Raw genomic sequence first — 21,401 nt, 5'->3', positions numbered from 1 at the left:
TTAACCTCCCTGTGTCTTAGTTTCATGTCCATAAAATTGGGATAATAGAAGTACTTACAGGTTGTAGGCATTTAATGAGTTAATATGAAAAATGTATAAAATAGTTCCTGGCATATGGTACATACAGATATATTTTGTTATTTCATGACTAGACAGCATTTTGAAGGCTGATCCACTTGATATGAACTGAGGTAAGAGGTATGATTTCTTTCCTGTAGAACCTAACAGAATCGATTTCAAAAACTTGGACTTAATAAGGAGGTTCAGAAAAGTGGACAGCTACAAGGCAAAGACAAGACTTCTTAAATCCCTGCAATTACCAGTTAATAAATATAATGGGGAAATAAAATAGAATGAAAATAAGAAAAGTAGGAAATCTGAATGAAAAAATAAACCTAAAAACCTTACTGAGTGATGTAAAAATTTAAGAAATAAAGACATGTCATAGGTCAGCATGGCAAGATTGACTATTATAAAATTTTTAGTTCTTCTCAAATATTGCATAGAGGTTCAGTGCAGCCTCCAATGGAATTATTCGTGGGAACCTGTCAAAATGATTGTAATGTATCTAGAAGAACAAATAGATAATATCTACTAAAACTTTGTCAAGGAAGAATGTGGAAGGGCTTGCCTTGACGGTTATTAAAATGCCTTATAATGTTATAGTAATTAAAGTAGCATGATACCGGAACAAAAAAAGAAGTAGAATGGAATAGAAATCCTCGAATAGATCCCTATCTACGTAGGAACCTGGTATGTGCTGATGGAAGCAACATAAACCAATGAGGAAGGTATTGGAAAAATAGGATGAAGGAAAAAGTCAAGTTAGATCTTGGTCTCATAGCACGCACCAAAATAAATTCCAGATGAATTAAGAATTAAATGTAAAAAACAAAACCATAAAAACAAATGACCAGAAAACACAGGCACATAATTATTTGAGCTTGTAATGTGAAAGGAATAAACGCATTGGAAGGAATCATTAAGGAAAAGATTATACATTTTTAAAAAATTAGGATGTTAAGGACATTCCAGAGAGATATTTACAAATGTATTATAGACAAATTACTGGCATTTTTAATGTATAGAACACGCGTATGGCCATATAAATACTCCACAACAGCCTGCACACACAGTAGAAAAAAGCAGTTTACACAAGAAGACAATTTATAGCAGAATCAATATAAGCAATTTATATAAAAAAAGTTTAGCATTACTAGTAATAAAAAATTTTCTACCTATCAAATTGGTTATTAAAAAGTAATCATGTCGATAAAGATGCAGTGAAATACCTGTACTTTCAAATACAGTTGATAGAAATGTAAATTGGTATAATCTTTCTGGAAAGCAATTTGGAAATGTGCATCCAAAGTAAGCCACATCCATGGACACAGTGATCTCATTTTTAGGAAACAATCAGAAATGCAAATAAGACTAGTAAGGGTGTTTGCTGTTGCCTTATTTAAAATTGCGAGAAATTTGAAACAACTTAAATGTCTGACAATAGTGGACTGATTGAAGTTATGATATATTCATATGATGGAATATTTAGTCTGTAAATACTGTTTTCAGTGCTTAAGAAAACAGGGAACTATATGAAATAATAAGAAACTGAGATAATACTTTTTAAAAGGCAGGGGGAAAAGAACATCATACAGATAAAACACGAGAGAAAAGACGGGATTTTGTGTAGAGCTGGGAGTATGAGCAGGGGACTGAGCAGCCAGCCAGTGGGGCGGGTCCTCCATTCCTGGTGGGCTTGCCCTGGGCACACGGGGATGCCCTGCAGTGCTGTGCTCAGGAGTGTGTTGTGTGAACCAGAGAAGGGCATTTTTATAAAGCAGCAGATAACAGACCCCGCAGGTGCCAGGCAGTTTGAGTTCAGATGGCAGTTGGGGTGGTGGCTGACTCCAGCTGCTTGGCACTTGGAGGACCTTGGTGGCTTGCTGCCAGTGGGAAGCAGGTTCAGGGCTGTGCCTGTCCCTGGGAAGGAAGAGCTCCTGGTCTCAATGAGCTCATTGCTGGGCAGTCCAGAGCCTCTGGGGCTGGTTATTAGACAATCCTCCTCACCTCCTAGAGCAAATTCAGCAGAATCTTAAGAGTATATTCTCTGTGAGATCAGGTTATGTGTGACTCTGATATGAGATATTTTTTTCTAGGTACCGTGCCTTACTTTATAATCAGAAAAGCATTATTTCAAAATCATGCAGATAGCTAGAGTTCTATTTGAATGTAATTTTAAAAATGAAGTTTTCTTTCCTTAGCAAAAGTCATTCTAAAGACCTTCAAGTGTTTGGGAAGGAGTATGAGCACCGTAAACTCGGCAGGCAGGTGATGCACCATGCTCACTGTCTTCTAGGGGTCTCCAAGAAATGAAGGCCTGTGTGAGGATGTGGGGCTGCAGGGGTTTGGCCCCATCTCAGCTCACCTGGGCCTTGCCTTCGGGGCTTGTTGTTCCAGTTATCACTCAGAGAGAGGCTTTGCACATTTCCCTATTGGGAAGATCTTCTGTTTTATTTTCCAACTCTTTATTTTGAAACATATACACATTTAGAGAAAGTGAAAGAACAGTACAGCAAACACCTGTATACCCACCACCTAGGCTTGGCAGTTGACATTTGGCCATATTTGCCTCTTCTTCTTTTTTTTTTTTTTCATTCTTGCTGAACTATTTTGAAATTAGTATAGCATAACCCTCCATCCCTCAATACATCAGAAAATGTTTCCTAAAATCAGTCATTAACCTGCATAATAATCCTATCATATCACACCTAAGACCCTTCAACTAATTCCTTAATATCATTGATACCCAAGCATCCATGCAGCTCTCCCTACCTGCTCCCCAAAGCTCTTCCACCGCTTTATTTGAGGGGTGGTGTGGGGCGAGACCATGATCCACTTGAGGTTCCCACATTTCATCTGGCCATTCCCTCTTTTTAGTCTCTCTTGTTCTAGACCAGTCCTCTCTCTCAAAATTTTTTTTTTCTTATAGCAGTGACTCTTTGAGGAGACCAGACCTGTTATCTTATAGAATGTCCTATGTTCTGGATTTGCCTGTCTCCCACCTGTGGGGCAGGCATTTCACTTGTTCCTCCATCCCTTTATTAACAATAAAGTTAAGACAGGTTTAAGGACTTGATTGTGTCAGGTGCTATCGTTCATGCCTGTAATCCCAGCATGTTGGGAGTCTCAGGCAGGAAGATCACTTAAGGCCATGAATTTGAAACAAGCCTGGGCAACAAAGTGAATTTTTTAAAGAATTAAACAAACACACAAAAAAATTAAAGGCTTAATTAGGCTCAGATAAACACTTTTCACAAGAATACTTCAGAGCTAGTGTTGTGACTGCAGGTTACATCCATGGGGAAGCCTGTGATGCAGGTTGTCTAAGGTAGTGATTCTAGGTTTCATTATTTTTTTAGAGTGATGACAGCAAATTTTCTTCTCTGTAAAGATACAGTTTTCCCATTACACTTACAAAATAAAATCTTTGGGGTAATAATTCATTGCTGTGTGAATATTCCCTTTCCCATTAATTTCTTTCTTTTTTTTTTTTTTTGGAGACAGAGTCTTGCTCTGTCATCCAGGCTGGAGTGCAGTGGCACAATCTCGGGTCACTGCAACCTCTGCCTCCCAGGTTCAAGCGATTCTCCTGCCTCAGCCTCCTGAGTAGCTGGGATTACAGGCTCATGCCACCACGCCTGTCTAATTTTTATATTTTTAGTAGAGATGGGGTTTCACCATGTTGCCCAGGCTGGTCTTGAACTCCTGAGCTCAGGCAATCCGCCTGCCTCAGCCTTCAAAAGTGCTAGGATTACAGGCATGAACCACTGCACCCGGCCTCCCCATGAACATTTATCCAGTAATTTCAGTATCCACTGATGATCCTTGCCTGAATCAATTATTTAATTGGGAATTGCAAATAAGGGGTTTTCTAACTCCAGAGTTACTTTTATATTTGTTAGCTGGCAGTCTTCTGTGAAAAACAGCTCACCAACTGGGGATGGACTACATTTTATCCTTAAAAAACAAAATATTTAGTTTTTTTCTTAAATACCAATTTTTAGAATAAGGAATTGGTTTGATAGTTATCTTTAATAGTGTCAAATGAGTATTTTTTCTTTTTTGAATATCATCTTTAGATGTTTTAAAATCCAATAGTTTACCCTGTTATAGTCACTGTGAGATATAATTTACATACCATAAAATTCACCTTTTAAAACATACAATTCAACATTTAAAAATATATTCACAAAGTTGTGCAACCACCACTACTATCTAATTCCAGAACATTCATTCTCGCCCCCGCTCCACCCCCCGCAAAGAAACCCTGTACTCTTGAGCAGTCACTCCCCATTACTCCTTCCCTTCAGCCTCAGGCAACCACTCACCTGCTAGTTCTGTCTTACTGATTTGCCTCTTCTGGGCATTTCATATAAATGCAATCAGACAATACGTGGCCTTTAACATCTGGCATTTTTTAGCACAGTGTTTTAAGGTTCATTCATGTTTGAAGCTCTTCGTTTCTAAGATTCCATTGTATGGATATACCACATTTTCTACATCACTTGATGGATATATATACATTTTATATGAACAATTGCATGGCTTTTCCACTCAAATTAGGATTTCTTGGTTTGAGACAGGTAGGGTAGAATGTGGAGCTGAGTTTGGTGACTGTGCTTATCATCACATGCTGCCGCTTCCACATGTTGCAGTCTAATGCTGGCGTGCTACGCGGGACACCTAGATGTCGTGAAATATCTCCGAAGACACGGTGCTTCTTGGCAGGCGAGAGACCTGGGAGGCTGTACAGCTCTGCACTGGGCTGCAGACGGAGGCCACTGCAGTGTGATTGAGTGGATGATCGAGGATGGCTGTGAGGTACGGGACCTGCCTTGTTAACCATGCACACGTTGGTAAGAATCTGAAACGCTGCTCCATGGGGTCTAGCAGAGGCAGGGCCTTTGATTAGTCAACCTTAGAAATACTGGAGAAATTTTTCTGACTTAGCAAGAAAGCCCTGAAACTTTGGGAAAAGAGATCATCGTAGAACTGACATGATAATGAGCTTTCAGATTGTCGTGGGGGTTTATCTTGTGTAGGGAAGAGAAACAGGTCTGACTCCAGAGCTGGACCTGATGCTTCTACCATTTTTTTTTTTTTGAGATGGAGTCTCACTCTGTTGCTCAGGCTGGAGTGCAGTGGTGCGATCTTGGCTCACTGCAACCTTTGCCTCCCAGGTTCAAGTGATTCCCCTGCCTCAGCCTCCCTAGTAGCTGGGATTACAGGCATGTGCCACCAAGCCCAGCTAGTTTTTATATTTTTAGTAGAGATGGGGTTTCACCATTTTGGCCAGGCTGGTCTCAAACTCCTGACCTCAAGTGATCTACCCACCTTGGCCTCCCAGAGTGTTGGGGTTACAGGCGTGAGCCACTGCGCCCGGCCTGATGATTCTACTTTGTTCTTTGGTTCATTGGCTTATTTCTCTCTTCATTTAGTCTTTCACCAAAGCTTTACTGAGCATGTACCAGATTACTATTTCAAGTGCTGGAGATACAAAGATATTAAGAGCTCTTAGAGCTGTTGTGCTTCTTTTTGCTTCTAAAATTAGACAATTTTTATTCTTGGTTTGTTTTAAAGATTAGTCATTAAAAATTTCCAAAGAGCAGACTGACCATATCAGGAATAGAGCATTTCAATTCTTTGTATCTTTACCTGGAAACAGGCAAGTGGGTCTACCTTTGATTTAACGTTACCAGAAAGTGCAAATTTGATTTAGCAAATAGAAGCAGTGTTGTTTGGACTTCTACAGATATTTGAAGATGGGTAATTAGAATTCGATCAATTATGGAAATTGCTGATAACTTTGAAAACTTTAGTTCAAGACTTTGAGAAATTAGCTACAAATTTCAAGGCATGGAACTAAAGAACGATGGACAAAGTGCGGTGCTATCTGTGACTGCCAGATGGTATGCAGAGCGCTGAGAAATTAAGTCGATGACCTGGAAAATCAACTCAAATTGAGAAAAGTCATGTCTCCTGGAAGATGTCAGTGGATTTGTTCCAGATTGTTTCTGAAGGGTGATTGAGGGAAAGTGAGGCTGCAGTTATGGGATCTACCTGGTTCCTGCTGCTGCTTTTGGAGAATTACTTTCCTTTTGTTTTCGAGACAGGGAGGCAGAAGAGAGAGCCTGTGAGAGGCAGAGAGAGGTAGAAGGCTGAGCCTGCAGGCTTCCGTGGTAGAGCCGGGCCCACGTGCCACGTATGGTAGTGACAGCCACATGCTGCTTGTTTGGTTTATGATCAACTCTGGGCAGGTTTTGCACCTAGTAAAAGTCTGTGGTTGAAAAAGAAGCTTGTACTTTGCTGAAGTCAAGCATCCAGTCCGGGCGTGGTGGCTCATGCTTGTAATCCCAGCACTTTGGGAGGCCGAGGCAGGTGGATCACTTGAGGTCAGGAGTTCGAGACCAACCTGGCCAACATGGTGAAATCCTGTCTCTACTGAAAATACAAAAATTAGCCTGGCGTGGTGGCGGGCACCTGTAATCCCAGCTATTAGGGAGGCTGAGGCAGGAGAATTGCTTGAACCCGGGAGGTGGAGGTTGTAGTGAGCTGAGATCATGCCACTGCACTCCAGCCTGGGCAACAGAGTGAGACTCCATCTCAAAAAACAACAAAAAAAGGAAAAGCAAAGCATCCACAATAGGGCAAGTCTCAGGTATCAACATTTAAATACTGGAGTTTTGGAAATGTAGGCTCTCCGGGCTTCATATATGAACACACTAATTTGGGGTAAATTCCGTCTTTGTTTGAAGCACTGGAACTACTTTGCAGAGGACAGAACAATAAGCATGGAAGTGTTTACTATAGATTTCCACATGACTGGCCTGGTGGCAGATGGATGATGTCAACATGAGTCTCTCCATGTTCGGCAGATGGCTCACCTGATGCTTCTGAAGCCCATGGGAAGGACTTAGGGGCCAATCATGGCATTGCCACCTTCTTCCGAAATGTAATGATCATATACTAAGAGTGACTTATTCACTTGGCGACTTATTTATTCATTTCTGCATTTAATGAGCCATGTGACCTCGGAGAAGCTACTTCTCTGAGATTTAGTTTGATCATTTGTAAACCAAGAATAAAAATACCTACCTCTGATTAATCTTTAGGACCAAAAGAGAAAATATGTGTAAAGAGGGTTGAAAACTGTATAAAGCATCATGTAATATGAGGCGCTTATTTTATTATTCTTCAAATATAATGAAGCGTGTTGCCCACAGGTTAGTTCTTTGCATGAAGGAGGGCTGCAAATCCAAAGCATGTTGCAGTGGATAATCTTATACATAGAAGTACCCTGAGGTGCCCCCAAGATCTCCTGGAAATTCTTTGTTTGTTGTTCCATTCTGATGTTTTACTAAAGCTATGGATCATCTTTGAGTAATTCTTCTGTAACAGATTGTGTGTGTGTACTTGTATGCACATGGTATGCATGAGTGTGTAGATGCACACGTGCATGTGTGTGCCTGTGTCTGAGCACACACACGTATCTATCTTCAGCACCACTCTTCATGGATTGGCAAGGTCTTCACTGGAATTGGAAGAGACAACATTTACATTTTCCTAATCTAAAATCTTTATTTTAAAACACTAAACAGAGAGGTTTCAGTGTAGAGAAGACAGTCAGGAGACAGCCATCTGATTACGTGCATGCTGTTTTGGAGAAGGCATTAGTCAGACTTTTCAGACAAAATTCGTGTAATGAATCTGGTTGTTCCGTATTTTACCTGTAGGTCTTCTGCCTAAAGTTGATATTATTACTGTCTTGTTCCAGAAAGGATGTAAAGCTGCTTACAACGATACATTAAAGTAAGAAAAATGAATGCTAGGTGAGGAAAATTAGGCAAGAGAGAATAAGAATGCTCCAGGGGCCAAGTGGAAAGTCGTTCAGTTAATTTTTCTAGCCCATCTTTTTTCTACTTTAAAGGATGTAGATGAAGAAGCCAGTGGGGAGACCCTGGGGCCTCTCAGCACTCTAATGCAATTCTAACATGTGTCCTCACAGCATAGAAATGTGACTTAAATTAGCACAATGCAATGAACACCTACCAAATGTGGAAAGACGGCTAAGTCTGGGCGTTGGGGCAAGGAAATACTCCTTTTATAAGTTTGAATCATTTTAAGGAAAAGAAATTGGGCTCAACATAGCTGTTTCTCTGGCCCAACAGGTAGACGTAGTGGACACTGGTTCAGGATGGACCCCACTCATGAGAGTCTCTGCAGTGTCGGGAAATCAGAGGGTGGCCTCTCTTCTAATTGAGGCTGGGGCCAATGTGAACGTGAAGGACAGAAATGGAAAGACGCCTCTTATGGTAGGTCGTCCTCCCGAAAATAGGCAGTTTTCTGCATGGAATTAAGGTCAGAGCTTTTTCTGTGCCTGCACCAGCCCTTGGCTTTGACTGTGTGTGTGTGTTTCCTGTCGGCTTGTTCAGAAGGGCATGAGGCCGTCCCTAGAATACGTTTCTTATCTTTTTACAACCATTTCTTTAAGGAGTAAAGAACCCCTATCCCCAGGACCACTGTGGGATCAAAACAGATCTGGTGAAACAAACAAGCTGCTTTCTGTCCTGGTTTTAGTGTGGAGAGAGGGAGAGTCCATTTCCCTGGAGTTGCTACTGTTGCAGCTGCAGAGGAAGTGCTGTGCCTGCAGGCCACCCGAAGCCACAGTGGCCCTCTGTGGGTTGCAGGGGGGCTGCTGGGACGCCGCACGTGCCAGGCTCATGCTCCCTGCTGCTGTGCGTGCCCTGGAGGGAGGAGCTCATGCACACCACCCTGGGTTTTGTTTTCTAGGTGGCTGTGTTAAATAATCATGAAGAGTTAGTTCAGTTACTTCTTGACAAAGGGGCAGATGCAAGTATAAAAAATGAGGTAAATGAGTCCATCTTTAACGATTTTCCTCAGAGGGGGAGAAAGAACATTTATAAGCATGTAACATTTTTGTTGTTTCCTGTTTCAGTTCGGCAAAGGTGTCCTAGAAATGGCCAGAGTTTTTGCCAGACAGGTTGGGATGCTCTTTCTGCCTATCAAGGCTAATTTTATAGTCCTTTAAGACTCAGAAAAACCAGGAAAATCCTGGATTACATTCACCTGTCTGTTTTGTTTATCTAGAGTATAGTTTCCTTATTGGAAGAAAGGAAGAAAAAGTAGAGGCCGGAAAAGTCTTCTGTCTGCTGATCAGAGCACCACTCATCTGCGAAATCCACATAAAGTGAAACGTGACTGTTAATCTAGGGATGGGAAATTCTGCATCTTGGAGGGCTGTACATTTATTTATTTAGTTGAAGATTCAGTGTTCCCACTTTGAAATACATCTTTTTACCTAAGCACACGCGTCTGTGGTGCCATTATTGGGCGTCTTTAGAATGGGGATGTTTTCTTGCACTTGTGCCTTTTAGAGTTAGACATGAAACAAAATATTTATGCACTGGAGCTACACAAACACACATGGATCTCCCACTCCGGCTCCTGCCCCGCAAGCTGTCCTTCGACCACGCTAGGCCTTGTTGGAATTCTTTCCCTCATGTGTTTTCAATTAAATCCTCCCCTCCCAACCTGGGGCTTCCAGGCTGGTTGTCAGGCCGCTGCTCCCTCCTGGAGTGGCGCTCCTCCGAAAAGCCCAGGAGTTTTCTCTTCAGCTGTTGGCCTCACATCAAAGCTCAAAATACATATTTCAAGACTCCGATTCTGTTCTATTAGAGGTGTCTGGTTGAGGGTCAGCCTTCTTAGACCAGACCTGTGAATGTGTTTGCATATCTCACGCCTTGACAATGAAAGACTCAGCCTGCTGGTGGGTTGACGACGTAGCCAAAGGGTACTATATTAAATTTTGTCTTCAGAGCAGAAGGTTTTTTGATGCTGATCATGCAGTTCCTTGACAAGCAGGAATTAACCACAGCCATGTCTGCTGGTTGGGAGCTTAAAGACACAAACGTGGTAGAGCTTCAACTCAGCAAACACACTTAAAAATCAGCAAAAAAATGAGTGCACAGACCACATGAATTTTGTGTCTCCAGAGGCACACTGGTTAACTTGGCCCCGTGAGCAAACCAGCTACAGAGGTCTGTACAGGAGTGGATTTTTTTTTTTTTTCTGTAGGCAAAGACTAATAAAAGGTAATTAAAGCTCCAAAGCTTTTGCTGAGGGGCATAGTGAAAAAGCACACAATTCTATTGACATTAGCAATCAGCTTTATTCCAGAGAGCTCACAGAACATTCACTTTAGGAACGGGATTTGTGGGCCATAGTCCTGTCCTGTCCTTAGATATTTCATGAGTGTTTTACCTTTTGTACAAATGCATATTCCTTTAGATTTCCCAGATTAGATTTGTAAAACCTCTCCAAAAATTGGAGCACATTTACAACTCTCCAAAGTTCCCTCCTTTTATTGGTGGTCAATGTTGACTTTCACCTTAGTTGCATTTTTTTGGTCTGTTGTAGATTGTATTCACTAGCCTGTTCTGTGGAAGGCATGTGCATCCCTTCTGGTTGACATCAAGCTTGGCAAAACTGTCTACCCTCCTGGTAAATATCGAACCATCCTTATATTCTTGCTGTCGTCTCCCTGGGTTATGGTGGACTGCAGGATTCTTCATGCCCATGTGCTATGTGTGTTTGCTCTTTTTCTTCTTTTTGCTTAATGAGAAGAGAAAGTGGTCTATACACTGTTGTCTGACTTTTCCCAAAGAGCAACTCAGTTTTATTAGCTCTATTTTTTACTAATGAACATATCCTTATTTCTATAAATTCATTTCTTCTATTTTTTTCCCTGAGGGTTTATTTTATTCCTTTTGTAACTTAGATATTAGATTCCCTTTTTCATCTTTTACAAATTAATATGTAGATTTAGGGCTATGAATTTTCTCCCAGCATTGTTTTAGTTATATTATTACAGAAGTTTTCTCAACTTTTCTGATGAAAAATTCAATTGGAAGAACTTGCTAAATATACATTTTGCGGCCCCATCTCAGCTCTCTGAATTGGAATCTCCAGGGAAAGGGCATGAACAATGGATTTTAATGGGTTTGAACACGCATCACAAGTGAGTTCTTCTAATTCAAAGAGTCTGAGAATCTCTGCCATCACGTGTGCTATTATAAATGTTTTCACTTGCTATGTTCTAACCTGCAATTCATCTTTGAAAACTAATGAATCATTACATTTCTAGGGTATGGAATTATTTTTTGAGAATTTTTTTTCCTCAAAGGAACTTAGAAATAAGATACATTTTCTATGTTTGGAGTATCCTGTTTGATATATATATCAATTATGTTTGAAGTTTTGTATGTACTAATGTTTGCTGGCTTGCTTGATTGTGGGTGAAGAGTAGTAAGGATAAAGATTCCTTTGGCCAGGTGCGGTGGCTCATGCCTGTAATCCCAGAACTTTGGGAGGCTGAGGTGGTTGAATCATGAGGTCAGGAGTTCGAGACCAGCCTGGCCAACATAGTGAAACCCTGTCTCTACTATAAATACAAAAATTAGCCAGGCACGGTGGCATATGCCTGTAATCTCAGCTACTCAAGAGGCTGAGGCAGGAGAATCACTTGAACCCAGGAGGCAGAGGTTGCAGTGAGCTGAGATCACACCGTTGCACTCCAACCTGGGTTACAGAGTGAGACTCCATCCAAAAAAAAAGACCCCTTTATTCTTGTTAGCATTTTGTACATGTATTTTTCTTTTTCTTTTTTTTTAAGACTAGTCAAGTGCAGTAGTGAGAAGGGGGGAAGAGTAGAACAAGGAGTTGGATCTGTAACTGACTGTGAACAATCGATTGAGATAACTCACTGCCTTCGGACCAGCTGTTTTTCTTTTTCTTTAGTTTTCTTTATTAAGTTGGATGCTGTTTTTCTTAAATTTGTAAATAGGTATCTGTTTACACTTAGGTTTTCATACCAAATAACTCCGCTATTAATATCTCTACCACTGCTTACTTTCTTTTTGGATTTCTTATGTAAATAAGTTTTAAAAATTATTTGATAGGTTATACATCACATGGTTCAAAAACTGATCAACTCCTACCCCCCAATGCCATGTGTGAGCATCTTCCCTCCTGTCTGACAGGTTCATGAGATTCGTGGCACACACGCCCTACCCCCCGACCCTGCCAACCATTCTTAGTTTCTTATGTACTGTTCCAAAATTTTCTCAAATATCTATACATGAACAAGAATACATTTTTCTGCATGAAAGATCTTCCCCAAATTTTTGTAACATTCTCAGTAACAAATGAGACACACATTGACATTTACCTGTGTACTATTTATTGGGTTTAATATTCATAACAATAACTTTTTTCTACTGAAATAGCAGGTTGTGTTTATCTGTCGAACCCCAATATGAGAAATGTGTACAAAAGCAACAGACTGTAACATAAAAAGGTATGTGGAAAAATTAGCAAACCAAAGCATGATACATGGACGAAGCACTATAGGATTCCTGTGCTGGCTTACATAGCTGTATCTTTAATTTGTACTGTGCTAAATAGCCTGTAGCCAAGTTTTGAAGAGTTACAGGAACAGTTGCCACATATCAAAAGAACGGGCATTTACTGCAGCCTCCCGATTTGACCTGATGGGAGGGACAGGAGAATGATTCACTCTGCCACCATTTTTCCTGCCTTGGATTTGTAGAGGTTTTTTTGGTCTAATTTGTTTTTCCTATCACTGCCCAACTAAGCTACCTGCTTACAGGCCATGAAAGTAAAATGCCATTCAACTTTTTTGCAAAACTAAAACAATCACATGATACTTATTCTTTGGAGCATTTAAATTGTGTTAAATGGAGGACTAAAGAGTGTATAGGAGAATCATGGGAAACAGAACCTTTTGAAGATGATGTGGAAGGTCAGGGTGGGTTACAGGGCATTCAACCTAGAAGAGCCGAATAGCTTTAAATTGAGAATGACTTTTTGTGTTAAATCTTCTGGCTATCATGATCTATTACTGGATATTTTAATAATTTTATAGTTATTCTTTTCTTAGTTTTTCTCATATGAAACTGTCATGGCTGCCCTAGAAGCTGCCATTATTCTTCCAAAAAGTAAAGAGGGGATTTTCTCTACGAATGAAAGAAAATGGCACATTCACATGTAGGTAAGTAGCTTCTGGAAACATCCTCACTGCACAGAAATGGTTCTCAGCATGGGGCTCCCAAACATGTGTCATTTGTTTTACTATCAGAGTTTTCAAATAGGGTTAAAAAGCAATAGATGTCAATAGAAATTTTAGGGTGAGTTAAGAGAATTTTGTAATTATAGATGTAAGTTGATTTCCTATGGCTAACTTCCCCTTCTAATTAGAACAATACCTTGGGTGGGAGGTCCCCTGCTGGACTAAAGGCTGGTGGGGTTGCTCTGGGCTGCAGTCTTAGAGAAGGTTGGGCTTTGGGCATCCCTTGGGTAGGCCTTGTAGGGACAGCCACCCACCGCAGCAGTCACCACTTTGGCTGATCTAAAGTGGCAACTGAGGTAGTAATATGACTGTCAGAAATTGGAGATGCATCGGCCTGGGGTTTGACCTGGGAAAGGGACTTGTGTCTGGGTCATAGGGAAAGGCAAACAGATGCATTAGCCACTGGCTTCCTGTTGGCAGCTGTGTTGAGTGAGTCTGCTGCTGAGTCACAGGGAGTAACTGCAGCAGCCTAGGGCTGGCTTCTAGCATGGGAGAGGAGGAGAAAGGGTGGTCCTGTAATGTCCTCCAGCAGCCCGTCAGAGTGTGTGAAACTCGCAGCCTGAGAGCCCCACCTCTGGTCAGCATCAGTGTTGGGAGACTTCTGGGAGGGTTGTGTGACTTTCACTTGGGTCACTGGTGTCTGGCTGGGGCCATCTTGAGAGCAGTGAGGAAGGATCTCCAGCCTGAGTGTGTCATGGGCCCCCAGAATATATAGGGGAGCCCTGCATAGCAGTTGTAAATTGAGTAAACCTCACGAGGAAAGTCTGCAAGAGTTCAGGGTGCATGAGAAAGATCTGGCCCTGGCACCGCCTTGTGCCCTTTCTGCCGCTGGGGGTCTCATTGGCTCAGAGTGCTTAGTAAACATCAGTGGAGAGGGGGCAGGAGGACTCTCGGCCCTGCCAGTCGGCCTAGCACCAGGCTCTGTTTTTAGCACCGTGGAGACCATAGGCTCCTAAGAACATTTTGACAGAATTTTAGCAGTTTTGGTTTTTTTTGAGAATGCATTGATGTATTGATTTGCCAGGGAACAATGGCTTATAGTTCAGCCTGAGAATTCTTCATAAAGTTAAGAAGGCATAAAAATGTCCCCCCTGAGACTCGTCAGGAGTATTTACGCTCCTACAGTTTAATTTGCTGCTTTTGTGGTTTCTGTGATGTCATCCCACATGTGTAAGTTGGAAAAATCCACGCTGGGAAGTGTAACCTCCTGTGTGTGTTTCCACAATGGAGAATGTTAGGCTTCGTTTCCCTCGGTTGCTACACATCTGATTACATGTGTCAGGAAAACAAACTTAAAAAATTTCAGGAGACAGACCTTTCACTGGAATCGCCTGGAACCCATAAAGTGAGGTCATAGAACCTACAACTGTAATAAGATGTAGGAAGAAAAGTAACCTTTGGGCTACTTTGTGTCTAGTCACGCTGACTTTCCAGGTGATGGCCTTGCAAAACTCAAACCACCTCTTTATTCATGCCTATAAAAACTTTTAAAAAAATACCAAAGACATTGCCATTGAAATACAAGTACTGATTTTTTTGGGTGGTTGTTCTGAGAATACAAAAAAGGAGAGGAATACCCTCCACCCCTGCCTCCCCAACCACAAAGCCCCTGGTTACTGCTTCCTTTCCTAAGTTATATTAAAATGGAATTTTCTGCTAAATACGCTTCACTAGATAAATATTGCATCTTGGAAGGATTATTCCTTTAATAATACTATCATCTGCATCATAAGGGAATATTATTAGTTTAAATATGTTCTTATTCAGAAATAAATTGCGTGGCTCTGTAGAAAGAAATTAGTACTGTAGAGATAAAAATGTGTCATCGGCCATGGCCCCTAAGTGGCCACTGATGACATGGCATACGATCACAGTTTTAACCTCCTTTAATATCAGACTCTTCCTGGCTCTCTGAAACAGAAGCATGGGAATTACAGCTAAGAACAAACAACAACAACAAAACTCAGTTCATATCTTCTTACGACAGGAGGAAAGGTTAAAAGTCCAGATCTAAGGATTTGGGCATCTAAAAAGACAATGCCCACATAATGCACCATAAAATTCTGTAAACCTTTTTAATAGTATATATATGTTTGGCTTCAGTACAATTACCAAATGTAATACCAGTTACAGTAATTCTGTATGTATCTCAGCAGTATTATTTTCTAGCATGGCTTTACATTTTAAGAACTTAATAACTGTAGGATAGACAGATGCATGCTATAAGAGTTGGAATGTATTAGAGCTGGGTTTCCTTTTGTGTTTGTGACATGTGTTTACTTGGTTTATCCATAGTCATGAATACTGTGTGTGTTGCCTAGATACGGTGGGAAACACCGGGAAAGTGAAATGCAGTTTTGTTTTCTGGAAGGCAAACCAAGATTCTTGACATGTATTTTTCTTTCTGTTTCAAGGCATAGGAAAACTGTTGACCCCCAAAAGAAGCCTTTTTCATAAAACACTCAGAGTGAATTATGTCACTGTTGTCAATTGTCTTCTTATGTGAAAACCAGTCAGATATGACCCCTCCAGGAGACAGTGAGAGGCATCATAGCATTTTACTACCTTATCTGAGTATTTTTATATTTCTCATGCCATTAGATATAGTCATCATCTTAAAGACCTTGTGAAAAACGGCTTCCTAGTCAGACATTTGAAGAGTAAAAAGTTCAAGGGGCTGCTGCCCAAGCCAGCATTTCGTACATATTTACAGCTAGGAAACTGATTTCCTTATCACATTCTGTGATGCTTCAACAGGTAGGTTGCAAGCAATGAAGAAACAGGTTCAGACTCTGTTAAAAACATCTTTTAAAGAAGACTCCTGCAGCCAAGCTGGAAAAAGAGGATGCCCCCATAGAGAAGGTTCTTTGTCAAATATCTGCAATTATGATGATAGCAAACATAGGCTATACCCATGAGCATCACGTTCCATTGGGCTATAGTTTTTGCAAGCATAAAGATTCTGCCTAATTTTTAATAAGTAAGTTGAACCTTGTAGTAAAGAGATTTTTCATTGACAGACTTGATTGACTAGACCCAATTAGTGGTTCACATCTGAAGAAAGCCTCAACTGTCTGAATACAGGATCTTTGTGTTACAGTTTGTAGCGATTTGCTCGGCTCCAAGCAGTACAGGGAGGTGGAGGTTTGCAGTGACTGGGCAGTACCTTTCTTGTAGAAACACCACGTTTCTCAATCTAGATAACCTGGGGATGGCCGTGCTCTGGAAAGGGCAGCCAGAGAAAGAAGTGCTTGGTACTTCTATGAAGCACAGCCTTAAGCGACCCTACAGCTCCCTTCCAAACATGCTCATGGCTGGTCAGCTCAGGGTCAAGGTCCGGCTTGTCCAGTGTTCCAGTCTCTATCCTGGTATGGCCACATGTTAAAATTCCTGTCTGCAACCCACATTCTCTCCAAAGCTTCCTGGCCAGAAGCCAGATTTCTCCCTGCTATCCCAAAACTTCATGGGGCAGCCCCTGGGAGCCTGCCTGCCAGTTGTCAAGGGGCACAGGGCCTCCCCGAAAGCCAAGCACAGCCTGGACCTGAAGCTCCTTGGCTTTGGCCTGAGATAGGGAATCCAGAAAATCAAACGAGGTTCTTCTTGGGGTCTCTTGAGCTGCATCTGGCATAACCATAACCAGAGCTGGGGGTAGTTGGGGAACTGCTTTCCAATAAGGCCTTGATCAGAAAGTAAACACATCCTGTCCAGAATCCCATCAAGCAGGATAGTTTAAGTTCACTAATATACTAAAAGCACAACAAGCCTTCCTGCCATGGAAAACTCAGTGATGGTAAAAATGCCTACTACAGCGCACTGCACTGTAATAAACATTCTGCATAAATTAATAATTTACAAGTACCTGAGCAAGTAGACAGAGCACCATAGCACAGCACAGCACCAACGGCAGCAGCTCAAAAGTTCTTAAAATAATGGTGTTTTAAACATTTAAAAAATCCTAAAAGTTGGTACAAAAAAGTAACTCCAACTGGAGTTGAAAGATAGTGCAAACTTCTGTCTTCACCGTTGAAAAAAGGTGTCGGCTTCTCACTTAATATAGGCGGTGTGGGTGGATCTGGGCACTTGGGGTGGATATTGCGGAGCAGGTCTGAATCGAGAGGAGAAAATAAAAAGATCAGAGGCCTTGAGAAGTGAGTCTGAGGATAGAGAAGTGTGGGGTTGGATATGTATTCTGTGTCAGATACCACTGCCCCTCATAACGGGGGCGGGAGACCTCTCTCCAAAGCCGCACCTCCCACCCACAAGCCAAGTCTCGAACAGCACTGTCCAACAGAAAAAGTGTGAGCTACACAAGGAATTTTAAAATTTCTGGTAGCCACATGAAAAAAGAGAAATAGGTGAAATTAATTTTAGTAATACATTTAACTCAGTATATCTAGAGGATTATTTGAATAGGTTATTATCAATAGAAAAAAACTGATTGATAGCTGTGCTAGGCACAGCCTGCCTCACAGCCCCTGTGTCCCGCAGCACAGCTCCAGAGGGAGCAAAGGTGGGCACCCAGGATCCCTCAAAAATGAAATGTGCATGACCGAAATCGGTAACTGGCAGAGGTAAGACAGGCCACGGCTTGCGGGCATTTAACACAAAGGACTTCCCCTCCTTGTGTCCATGTAAAGTAGTGTTTTTTCCTCAAATAGAACAGGAAAAATAACTTCAAGATCAACATGCAAACCACAATGAAATAATTAGGATGCTATGCAGTTTTTCTCTATTTATGCAGTTGGGAATTAAACAATTTCCTGACCCTTTGACCGCCTTTATCTCTGAGATTTATTAGGCAGCTCTTTCATGGGCCAAACATTCTTCCCAAGAGCTGTAATGAAATCACTCCAATGTGTCTTCTCCTACAGAGATACAGGATTACTGAACCCTGGGCCTGGCCAGCACAGTACCTTTGGTTCTTTTGAGCTCAAAAGGCAGGCTTCCTGCCAAGAGGGCATGTGTGTCAGAAGAGTACTTTGGCTGTGGGTTTAACAACTCAAGGGGGTGGGGGAACGAAAGCCTGATTTGCAGCGTTTGCCAATTTCCATGGTGTAAATGCTCCCACTGTGGCTGGTTTCAAGCTACCACCTGACGTCACTAAACGTGAAGGAGATGTGAGCAGCTGCTACGACCTAGGTTCTCTGCCATACAGAAATAATGGATGAGCGCAATCTCAAGAGTACAGATAATTACAGCAAAATGGGCAAAAATGTGAAGTGAGCTTTGAGCACTTCTTACCTTTCTTTCTAATATAACTTATATCATAAAATTTAATCCTTAATATTGGCTAGGTTTAACACCTAGCTTGCAAAATTCCTGGACATTTGATAGCTCTTACCAACCAAGGTGAGCTGGCTCCAGCACACCATGGGATTAGCTTGCCTCCATTAGCTGGGATGGAAGTCTCTGCCTTCCTAGCGGACCAAGCAGCAGAAGTTGTGAAAGGTGATTCCTTTTGCCTGTTGTCCCTGTTTCCCAGTGTCCTCTTGCCAGGCAGCTGCTTTGCCTTACTCCTCATATGTCCCTTGTTCCAGCTGTGTGCCTCCAACCTGACTAATGTCTCAGGATCCCAGGGACTGGGAAGAGACTGGGTTAGTTGTGGTTGGTCCCACAAGAGTTTGAGAGAGAAAGAGATGGGCACGGTGTGTTACACAAACCTGAGAGGTGCCAGGTGGAGCCCGGTCTCCCGCTGTCCTGGGGTCCTGGCCGAGGCATGGGTGAGCCGAGTCATCCTGCCCAGAGGATCTGCAGGCAGAGGCTTCTGAGGGGGGTTTGGCTTACGGGTCCCCTGCAATAAACATAGAGTTAGGGTCACTTTCTAGAAGCCATGGAGAAGCAGGGCCTGGCACTTGGCACAGGCTCTGGTTCCTGAATATCATCCTCTCACCATACAAGGTGGGTGGAGGCTGACCTCTGTTAACCTTCTTGCTAAAATTTTCTCTGAGACTTATCCATGGATCATAGTTATAAACACTTGACTGCGGGGCTTCTGGGCTGCCCCTGGGGTATAGCTGATGTTGGTTTCTCTGCCAGTGTTACCCCGAGGACACACACTTTCCTGCGCCTTTAGTTAAGCAGCTTCTCAATTCACCCTAAAATGAGAAGTTGGTGGAAATCTTTTCAAACATCACATCCATTTCCTTGGGTTTTGCCAGGATCACGGAGCAGGACTCGTGCACCTGTGGGTGGATTAGACAGCGAGGATGGTCATGCTCAGTCTGCCACGTGCAGATGCTGTTCCAAATGTTGCTCCATCAAATGCGCTGAAGTTTTTCCACAAATACTTATTCTAGTAAGTTCAAAGAATTGACACAGTGGGCTGAGGGGCAAGTAAAGCTTTGTAAACACACTAAGGGCCAGGGCTGTGTTGACCAGAAGCCTTATTCCACTCTGGGTTTTAGTCAAATGATGCTTTGGGACTTGTGCAAGTCACCTGACCTCTCTGAACCTCTGTCTCTGGAAAATGTGGGGAAAAAGACCTATCTCAGCATAGTTATGAGGATTAAAGAAAATAATGCATAGGAAGTTCCCAGCACACAGATAAGTTATTAATATCAGCACTGCCTCATGCCACACTTTAAAAATATTTAATAGGAGGAAAGGGCCAGGCGCAGTGGCTCACGCCTGTAATCCCAGCATTATGGGAGGCCGAGGCAGGTGGATCACAAGGTCAGGAGTTTGAGACCAGCCTGGCCAGCCTAGTGAAACCCCATCTCTACTAAAAATATGAAAAGTAGCCGGGCGTGGTGGTGGGCGCCTGTAATCCCAGCTACTCAAGAGGCTGAGGCAGGAGAATCATTTGAACCTGGGAAGCAAAAGTTGCAGTGAGCCGAGATTGCACCATTGCATTCCGGCCTGGGCGACAGGGCAAGATTCAGTTTCAAAAACAGTGTAAGACACATAGCACTTGTTTTCATGTTCTTACACTGTGCCCCTCCTGTGGATCCCCATGAGAGGGGTTCATTGGAGCTGCATCCAGAAGTCGGTAAGTGTTGGCCACATCTCTGCTCTTGGCCTTAGGTGAATGTCGGTGCTCTGCTTTGTCCCTGAAGCCTGGAAACACTTACGAATGCAGGGAACATCTGTCGGAAATGGTGCTAGAACCTCCAGGAAGACAGAACACCCCTAATCAAATGCACCAATTCACCATCATAGGACCCAGTGTTCCATGTATCTAGCAGCGCTCAACAATCATTTCAAACACTTGAGGTGCATTTCTCTCAGTGCCTATTACAAGAAAATTACATTTAGCAATCGGGGCTCAACTGAAAGAATGCAACAGTGTAATCACCATTTAACATCTCTTTGTAAAGCAAAGGAAGTTACCACAGAAGTTTGTAAACCACAGCTCTGCGGAAAATAAGCTGAGTTAGAAGAATGGACACATTGGGCTAGGAAAGAGTCCCTGAACAAGGGACAGGCTTAGAAGTGACATTTCTACATTAGCTTTCATTAAAGGAAACATTAAATAGAGAAAATTCCCTAGCTAGGAATAAAGACCATATAATGTGCCCAAGAGCATGGGTCGTTTATATATTCAACCAGCTCCGCATACACACACACACACAGTATCCTCACTGGTGGAGAGGAGATGATGTCAGGGTTAAATGAGACATTGAGGCTTCTGGCACAGGGCCTGGCATGCGGTAACCCATGAGTGTTAGCTGCTGCTGTATTACAACTATTACTGATGGAGTGACTTTGTCACCAAAAAGCATCATAACCCTACCAACAAACTTTGGATAATTAAGGTAACAAATCAAGCTCCCTTTTCTATAAGGTAACAGAAAACTATGAGCAAAACATTAGTATGTCACGTAAAAATGGATGTATGCACTTACCAAATTGAAATAATTACTAAGCGATACTAGTTTTACTGCTGAATATGACTAAGCTGTCTTGGCAATAAAGATAACGCCAGGTTTTTACTGAAATGCTGGAGAAAAAGGGAGCTATGTATCACAGTATATTTGGATTTATCATGGAAACATAGGAGATAATTAGGTTGGCCGTTCATTCTAGTTTGCCTGGGACATTCCCAATTTATGTTGATCGTCCTGCTTAATTATTAATCACGTTCTCTCAGGCATGTCTCCTACTTCAAGAGGATAAATTATGTGGTCACCATAGTGATGAAAACCCAAACGACTGAGAAGCTGATTGAAGG

The 21,401-nt window shown here is 42.1% G+C and overlaps 2 protein-coding genes across 2 annotated transcripts in view; one reads left to right on the top strand and one right to left on the bottom strand.

The window, feature by feature from the left end:
- Window positions 1-9,383, top strand: part of FANK1 (fibronectin type III and ankyrin repeat domains 1) — a 151,514-nt gene extending 142,131 nt beyond the window's left edge. Inside the window, exons 7-11 of the mRNA XM_064373741.1 lie at window positions 4,719-4,884; window positions 8,232-8,375; window positions 8,854-8,931; window positions 9,020-9,064; window positions 9,172-9,383. Coding sequence (XP_064229811.1) covers window positions 4,719-4,884; window positions 8,232-8,375; window positions 8,854-8,931; window positions 9,020-9,064; window positions 9,172-9,210 — 472 coding nt within the window. The 3' untranslated portion in view covers window positions 9,211-9,383. The remainder of the gene's footprint in view (window positions 1-4,718; window positions 4,885-8,231; window positions 8,376-8,853; window positions 8,932-9,019; window positions 9,065-9,171) is intronic.
- Window positions 9,384-12,280: 2,897 nt separating this feature from the next.
- The window catches only part of ADAM12 (ADAM metallopeptidase domain 12), a 402,598-nt gene continuing 393,477 nt past the window's right edge, over window positions 12,281-21,401 (bottom strand). Inside the window, exons 24-25 of the mRNA XM_012464187.2 lie at window positions 18,892-19,022; window positions 12,281-17,336 (exon numbers count right to left, since the gene is read on the bottom strand). Coding sequence (XP_012319610.2) covers window positions 17,276-17,336; window positions 18,892-19,022 — 192 coding nt within the window. The 3' untranslated portion in view covers window positions 12,281-17,275. The remainder of the gene's footprint in view (window positions 17,337-18,891; window positions 19,023-21,401) is intronic.

Source organism: Aotus nancymaae, unplaced genomic scaffold, assembly GCF_030222135.1.
Source record: "Aotus nancymaae isolate 86718 unplaced genomic scaffold, 86718_ANA_hifiasm-v0.15.2.pri h1tg000010l, whole genome shotgun sequence".
Lineage (NCBI taxonomy): Eukaryota > Metazoa > Chordata > Mammalia > Primates > Aotidae > Aotus > Aotus nancymaae.
Note: the sequence above shows the minus strand (reverse complement) of the source record. Positions and strands in the feature narration are given on the sequence as shown.